This window comes from Manihot esculenta, chromosome 2 (genome assembly GCF_001659605.2).
Source record: "Manihot esculenta cultivar AM560-2 chromosome 2, M.esculenta_v8, whole genome shotgun sequence".
NCBI lineage: Eukaryota > Viridiplantae > Streptophyta > Magnoliopsida > Malpighiales > Euphorbiaceae > Manihot > Manihot esculenta.
Genome location: NC_035162.2, coordinates 14,176,621 through 14,185,318, shown reverse-complemented (window position 1 = coordinate 14,185,318; position 8,698 = coordinate 14,176,621). Strand labels below are relative to the sequence as shown.

The following is an 8,698-nucleotide window of genomic DNA, read 5'->3' as shown; positions in this document are numbered from 1 at the left end:
TCAACAAATTTAAATTTAAAATGAGTGGTCATGATCTAGGTGAATGTAGGTATTCTGTTATTTACAGTTAACAGTGTTGATATTTGGAAGCTCCAGTAGCTATCATGCAAATGCACAACAGACAAGAATCACTCACAGGACACCAAACTCTTATCTTCTCATCCTCATCAGTTTCTGACACTTTACTGTCTCCGTTCTTTTCAATCTGTAGATTATTATTTTCACCTTTAGCTTCTTGTTAAAATTCCACTTGCAAAGGTTGATTGATTTAAGTATGATTCAGATCGGTTTGATTCTTCGGATTAAACCGTAAAAGGGTTGGAAGAAAAACCAAAATCAAATCTGTAAATATAAAGATTGGAACCGATTCCCAGATCAGTTATCTGAACCAGCCTCTGCATCTGCAGGCATGGTCTATGTCTAGGTCATGTGGTGACTGTTGTCATGATGATTACCTGAGGCTGTGCAGTGCGACTGAGAAATGTAAGTTGTGCACGAGGGAGGCACGTGGGGATGATCTGTACAGCCAGCTTTGACAGAGTTAAGGTTGTCATTTTCATTAACCGTAGTTCCTTGGCGTGCAATAATTTTTGATTAGGAAATGATAACTACAATTATTAATTAACTGACAAAACTCAAACTATATATCTTAAATTGTTCCAATGATACACGCTGAGCATTTGCCCCGTGGCGAAAGATGCAGCACATTGCAGATAATATAGACGCCGGCCGGCGAACGCCTTGCATATACATACAACTCCGCCTATCTCTCCATTGACGAGATGACGAGATCCGCTCCTTTGCATAAGACAAAATCCAAGCCACCCTTCTCAAAAGAAGCCACTTTCATTTGGTCCAATTTGGCCTTTGTCTCCGACGACGATGACGATGAAAGGAACGGCAAATGCCGTCCGGCTGACAATACAAGGAGGGATTACTTCAACATGGCTGTTACTGAAGAAGAGTGGAGAATAAGAGAGGAGCTAGCCTTGGAGATTGAGAAAGAACTCGAACGAGAAATCATGGAAGGTTTACTCGTTTTGGTTCGCCGGTTAAGTAACCTAAAAGCAAAACAATTTGTCATGCGTGCTGATGTTTGTGCTTCGTATTTATGTGGCTTTTGTAATGGTAGTCGTCCATCTTCTCCGGCCAGTCAGGTCTCATCGGTTGCCGGTGACTATGTCCACCAACAACTATCGGACCTTGGATAATATATGTATATAAAATATATATAATTTTTATCGTTTATTATAATTAGTAGATACTGAGATTAAAAAGTTAAGTTAATTAGTGAAAAAATGTGAAAAAAAAATGTGATTTGCAAAACTAATTTGTCAAATTATTGAATATTTAAATAATAAAATTGATTTATTAATTATATATAACAAGTAATAAAATTAATGAATATATAATTTATTTTTTTAAATGATATTAATTTATATTTTAATTCATAATTTTAATTTATAATTATAAATTAGAGACAAATAAATTCTTATATGGCATGAATTTGGAATTGCTTTGAAGTTAATATATAGAAAATTCTTGCCAAAATGATTATGCTGGCTGATTTGAATAAAATGGAATAATCTAGATGGAATCTAAACGTACATTCATCATTCCTTTTACTTTTACAACAAGTTTTTATTTTTTTATTTTTTATTATTATTATGTCATGAAATCTACAGTTTAATATAAGAAATTAAATAAAAATCACAGTTCTGAATTTTTATTTTATTAACAAAATAATTATATATTAAATTAAATTATTGCAAAAGTTCTTGATTCAAGCAGATACATCATAAATGGTAATTGTGAAAACAAGCAAACAGTACGTAGTACATGTGCCACACGTCCTCTTCTCCTTGCCGTCACAAAGATAAATTATTTGTTTTTCAAAGCAAAGGTACATGTTGTATCAATAAAATTTATCGAATAAAAATAGATATCACTTTAAATAAAAAAATAAATATGTCTAATAAATTTTTTAATAATTTTAGAATATAATAAAAATTTATGATTATTCAAAATTAAATTAAGTTCAGAAATATCTAATGTGAAGAACGAAGAGTTTGAATCACTTACAAATAGTCCATAAGAATACAGTCATTAAAAAGTAAATTTTCCGTTACAAAAAACAAACAGTACAAGAAAGCTAAAATTTCAACAATTACCGACGTATTAGTACCTTTCGAAAAATCAAAAATACCACATTGAAATATATTATCAAATTTTTCTACAATAAAACCGTAATTAATAAAATCTTGAACTTAAAATAAAATCCCATCAACTTGATAAAACCAACTGAAATTATTTAAATTTAAAAATGACTCACAAATTTTGAGAGAAATAGCTTCAGAATCACGAACAGAATTGGAGGAATAAAACAAGTTTCTGCCCTGATATAAAATAATAGTTATATTTCCATATAAAGTACCAAATGTTAAGCAGTTGAATTTTGCACCTAGTTCCATAATAAAAAGTTTATTGCTGATCATAATGAAAATTACAGACCATTATAAAGATTTTTTGAAAAATATTGATAATTTTATTTTTAATTAAATATTGAAAGATTTTTTTTTTCAAAAAGGAAATTCTTAAATATTATTATTAATAAATTGATTCTTATATTAAAACTTCTCTAGATTTTAATTCTATATATGTCGTCTTACCTATAAATGCAGATTTGTTGGTTAATATAAATTAGAAAAGAAAAAAAAAAACTCTCTTTTATTTTTTATTTTTTATTTTTTTATATATTTTTTCATTTATTATTTTTTTTAAAAATATACAATTTCATTTTATAATATATAAAAAATAAAAAAACCTAGAGTTATCTAAAATTATCACAAAAGAACAAAAAAAATTTGAAGATATAATAATTTCTTCTTCTTTTTTAAATTAATACTCCTTATATATTAATTAACAAAAAAATTGAAAAGCAACGTCATCTTTCTAATAATTATCACTTATTATATTTTTTTAATAAAGTCAAAGGAATATATATAATATATAGGTTTTATTTTATTTTTTTTATAATTTATTATTTTAAAATATTTTTAAATTTTAGATATTAAAATTAATTTTATTTTATATATATATATATATATATATATATATATATATAATTATGTAAATAACTATTTTATAAACTTATTCATTAACCATTAAAATAAAATGATAATTAATAAATAATTTATTTAAAAATAAAATATAGTATATTTAAAATAAATTAATAAATAATATACATAATACAGTTGCTAAAATTTTATCTATAACATTATCTAAATTAATATCTAAAAATTATTCATTAATATTTAAAATAAAATTGTAGCTAATTAATATCTTTATTATTAATTATAAATTTTTTTAGTGTATTAAAAGTAAAATATAAAAATATTAATTAAATAATTAAAATAAAATAAAAAACAATTAATAAATTATTTGAGTAAATACAAAAAAAGAAGTAAAATAACAAAGGAAAGGGAGAAGAAAAATAAAAAATAGATGATAAAAAAGAGAGAAAATTATATTTTTTTATTTATGTTAATCTAGAAATCTGAAGGTAAAAAAAGATTTAATAAAAATAAATTAAAGGTTGAAAAGTTTTTAATAATTGGGCCACTAGCACGCAGAGTGCAGTCGAGTGTTTGCGGGAGAATCGAGTTTAAAATTTATTAGAATCCATCATATAAGTTGGTCTATTAGCATACCACTCACTTCATTTTTGAAATAGGCCGGACTGACTGAGGTTCAGACTCATCAGAGAGGAATGAAGCTTGACATGATGGAAGAGCCCACCACATAATTAAGCTGATCTATTGGCACACAACTCAATCCACCGTTGAAGCAGGCCGAACTGACTGAGGTTCAGACTCATCAAATAGAAACCAAGCTCATCTGACATAATGTAGAGTAGGGGAGCAGGCCTAGTTATACAACGATCCTATAGCGCTAGAAGGGAATTAAATGACCGTCTAACATGGTGGGCAGACAGGAACGTTCGTACGTACATCTCTATATAATAGCAACATATAGTACGTAGCAGGATGAAGAAAAAAGAAATAAAAGAGAGGCGTGAGACATTCAGACTAAATTTACTCACCCATACTAAAATTTTATCTCTATTTCAATATCAGATTATTAGTTTTTAAAAAATAAATTAAAATTAAGTGATGAAATGTGAAAATATATTTAAAATTGAGTGATTTTAATGAAAATTAACATCCATTTTCTACTAATATTTCAACTTAGTAAAAATTTAAATAAATAGCTACTTGGTACTTCAATTTTATCATTATTAACACTTTCTTCTATTAACATTTTTTCTTTGTAAAAGTATTTTGATTATTATTTATTCAGTATTAAGTATTACAGAACCAAAACTTTGAACATTTTAACAACTTTGTCAAAATACATAAACCACTTATTAATAATAGCATTACACAAAAACTTTTTTAAAAATCATCCCTAATTATTACCATAAAACAATAAAATTATTAAAAAATATGTTTCATAAAAATATTTTTTAAATATAAATTATTTTCTGATATATGGGTATACTTTTAAAAGGTGATGGAATTTATGAGGTGTATAAGTATAGCATTGGAAAGAGGAGATTTTGTTGTCTTATACTGTAACTGTGTAACAGAAATGTATATTCCTATCCATATATAAACGAAAAATTAATACAGAGCAATCAATTTGTAGGGCACTTCTTTAATGGACAAAATTTGCAGCATTTTTCAGATTATTGTAGGGTACCCTACAATTTATAGTCATATATAAAAATAAAAAAGAAAAATTGTGCTTAATAATGGCATTTCATAAATATTTTTCCAAGAATAGGACCACATTATTTGAGGATCAAATTATAGCCTGTACCACACTTTCTTCCTACTCATAATAATAATAATCTACCATTATTTCCATTATTGCCATTGAATTTTATCTGAACTCTCTAATTCTATGAACTCTTCAATTTTTTTTTATATTTATTTCAAATTTTAAAAGCAAAGAAGAAATTAAATTAAAGGAAATTGAGTAATTAACTAATTGAATTAGTGGTAATTAGGTTTAGGGTAATGAGATTAAGAGCTTAGAAGATTCCTCTAAAAGTGGGACCCTTTTGAAGGTCCATCCTCTGCATGTGATGTTGGCATGTAGTGGCAAGGTTCCTCTGAGAAAGCCCTTCGCTTCTGCTCCTCCATTTTCAGCTTATGTCTTATTTATCAACTACACACATCATAGTTTCCACAGCTGGAGAATTTTTATTTTTATTTTCTTTAGAAAATATTCAGCCATTGAAAAAGAAAAAGTTTCTAAATTCTAACATTTACACCAGGATATGAAACATAAAAGAAAAATACACCACTAGTCTCAATTTTATTTATTCTTTTTGGAATCTCAACCTCTCTTCTTCTTGCTCTTCCTCCTCTCTCCTTATTTATTTAGAAAAAAAAATAAATAAATTATAAAATTAATTAAACATCACGTTGAGTTCTTGCTTACCAATTTTATGAGATTCATCAACCTCAATTCACGGCTGCCGGAATCTTACGTACCCACCACCGCTTTTTTCAACTCCAATGTATCATCAAGCTAGATTTTGTTTTTCTTGCTTCCTTCTTTGGCCTTGAGATAATTGAAAAACTAGCTCAAGCTCTCTAGCTTATCCGGCTGAGCTGATTGTTGCTTGTCTATTTGCTACGATTTCATATCCTCCGGCTTCATCTTCTTCATCGTCATCATTATCTTTGTCATCCTCATCTTGATGATTCTGATGATCTTCACTTTCCAAATCTTCCATCACTGAATCAGGGCCGTGTTCTTGTTGAGGAGGAGGCCATTGCTGCTCTGGTCGTACCATTAAAGGCACTGAATTTTCAGGCTTTAATTGGATATTTGATGAAGAGTCGTTCTTGTTCTTCTCTTTATATAAAGCATCAAGCTGGTGAAAGTATGGACATGTTTTTGAATCTTCAGGCCTTTTCTTGTTGCTTTCTTTCACTTTCTTGTAATATTTGTTGATATTTTCCCATTTCTCTTTGCATCTTTTTGCATTTCTATTGTAACCAAGCTTTCTCATTCCAGCTGAGATCTCCTCCCATAGCGGCCCTTTTGGTCCATTTTCTTGGTATTTGGAGTCCAGAGTAGTCCTCAGATTAATTAAAGCTTGAACTTCTACCTTAGGCCATCTCGATGAGCTTGCTGGCGTCAAACTCTGATCCCCACTATCTGATTTCGTTTCCAGATTCGTCGCAGGCTGTGGCGGCGCTGCCTGTGCTACTGGTACCATAGTTATCGGTTGTGGTGCTGGTACTGGTACTGGTGCAGGCACTGGTACTGATACTGGTACTGGTATTGGTGTTGGTGTTGCTGCTGGTGGCGGTGGCGGAGTATTCTGTGGTTGGCCTGGATTTTGCTGGTCAGATAGCTTCTGTAAAAATGCCATTATAGCAGCATCCTTTGCAGCTGCAATGGATCTTTCTTGGGCTAAAATCTCACGCTCTCTATTGATTCTTGCCATTTCTTGCATTCTCCAGGATTCTTCCCTTGCCATTCTATCGTGTTCACGTTTCTCTATAGCTTCCAAGAATTTTCTTTGCATATCCTCTTGCTTGTGTATCACTTCCTTCATTATCCTATCGAAAAATTCCTTCCATTTCCTTTTCTTCCTATGCCGTCCATGGAGTTCCACGTCTGAGGAAGTGGAAGAAGAGGTGGAATTCGAGAGGAGATCTGGGGAAAAATTAGAGAACGAAGATGGGTTCATTGTAGGGTTTGTTGCTTGTGCAGAGGGCAAGATTGTAGGGTTTCCTGTTGGAAATGAAGGGATTGTGAGATTTATTCCTGTTGTGACAATCCCTTGAGACACCATTGTAGCTGAAGGTGCTGTGTTTGATGGAACAGTACTAATAGGAGCTGCACCAACAGGAGGAGGAGGAGGAGATGGATGAGCCACTTGCATTCCTATGGTGGTCACTGCTGGAGTTTGAGGCTTCAGCTGCTGCTGCTGTGGTGGCTGTTGCGTTTGCGGTGGTGGTGGTGATGAAAATGAAGAAGGTTGATTTTCAAACGCTTCTAATTGATCAAAAAACCTATACGTTTTGCCTTCTTGTTTACCAGTTCGGCCTTCTTTAGTTCTCTTGTGGTACTTGTACACGTTCTCGAATTTCTCTTTGCATTTCTTAGCACTTCGATTATAACCAAGCTCTGCTAGCTTCCTGAAACAGCAGTTTCCAACAAAAGGAAAAAACCATTTCTGTTTTTATCCCATCTTAATAAAATTCAGCTAACAAAACTAAAAATTAAAAAATATAAAATAAAACTCTTGGGCACATAAAATAAACATGCAAGAATCCTAAATCCGCAATCAAGACAAGCAACACCATCCAGATCATAAATTCAAGGTAAGAAACTAAAAGCTGGAAATGATGGAGATCGAGGAGTACTATGTTAATCATTTGATGAACACACTTAGACAACTGGAAATTACATTTAAGAGCTTAGAAAAATACAATCTTTTTGTTGTTTAGGATCTTAATTCTCCTCTTTAATGGAGAAACATACAAATTCAGGCTCGGTTTTCTATCTGAATTACTGGAAAAAGGAAATGAAATGATAAAATTTTCTATTTTATTTTCTTGCAGAAGCTGAAAGAAAGATAAAGAAATGGAGTGAGATTAAAGCAAAAGGGTAGTCTCCCAAAATCACAATCAGCGAGAAAAAAAAAGTGTAATCTGTCTGCAAGAGTATAAACTGTAAAACGGCTAAAAGAAACACTAGCCAAAAAAGGAAAAAGAAATAGAGAGAGATTTGAATACTCTCTCAGATCTCTACCAAAAATAATGAAAAAACACCCAAAAAAAAAAAAAAGTAATTAATCACCTGGAAACCTCTTCCCACAAAGGACCCTTTACACTGGCATCGCGAAACGCCACATCCATATCCGACCTGATTTTCAAGAGAGCCAACGTTTCCTGTCTAGGCCATCGGTTACCACCAAAGCTCCGGTCACCTTCGTCCCCTCTTCCTTTATCATCTGCACCTGAATTATTCGACCCCACATGGCCAACTTCACTAATGCTTTCGTGGGTACCACCGCCCGGAAGCTGATAAGTAGAAAGAGTATGAGGAGGAGCAGCAGCAGGAGGGTCGCTGCTACTTCCACCAGCAGCGGCTGTTGTTGTGGTTGCTAGCACACTACTTGAGTCCCCTAGCATAGGACTCTTTTGTTTCTCTCTGTTTTCTCAATTACAGTTTGTGTATGTGAAAGAAAAAAAATAAAAATTATAAGAAAAAATAAAAACATATCATCATCAAAGCAAAAGAAGAAGGAGAATTGTGCCGAGGGTTTTATGAAGATGGCTTGTATGGTGAATTTATTAATTTATTTCGGTGAGATCTGCTTGTCAATCTCAAGAAGTTGATTCTTTTCTTTTTTTTATTTTCATTTTTCTAGTAATTTTTTTTTTAATTATTTTTCTTTCTTTACTTCTTTTAGCTGTGGAATCTTTTTTTAATTTTTGGTAGGGTTGGCTGGTAAAAAGTATATTAAGAAAGATAAATTATAAAATACAATCAAGGTAGCTTACTTTTAATTACATAAATATAATTTTATTTTTTATAATCAATAAAATTTCAGTATTTAATATAATAACACCACTATTTTCATCTGGGTTCCTCACTGTAATAATTA

The 8,698-nt window shown here is 31.1% G+C and overlaps 1 protein-coding gene across 1 annotated transcript; it reads right to left on the bottom strand.

Moving 5' to 3' along the window:
- Nucleotides 1-5,246: 5,246 nt before the first annotated feature.
- LOC110609631 (trihelix transcription factor DF1) lies at nt 5,247-8,385 on the bottom strand. Its single transcript, XM_021749362.2, has 2 exons — nt 7,888-8,385; nt 5,247-7,223 (listed from the first exon to the last, which is right to left on the bottom strand). Exons 1-2 carry the CDS (start codon nt 8,220-8,222, stop codon nt 5,669-5,671), a joined length of 1,890 nt encoding a protein of 629 aa, XP_021605054.1. The 5' UTR covers nt 8,223-8,385; the 3' UTR covers nt 5,247-5,668.
- Nucleotides 8,386-8,698: the final 313 nt, after the last annotated feature.

Bases quoted from the DNA above. Each gene is read 5' to 3' on its own strand.
- LOC110609631 (XM_021749362.2), bottom strand. From the start codon at position 8,222: ATGCTAGGGGACTCAAGTAGTGTGCTAGCAACCACAACAACAGCCGCT. The intron at 7,224-7,887 runs GTGATTAATTAC...CTGCTGTTTCAG, and splicing joins TTGTGGGAAGAGGTTTCCAG to GAAGCTAGCAGAGCTTGGTT.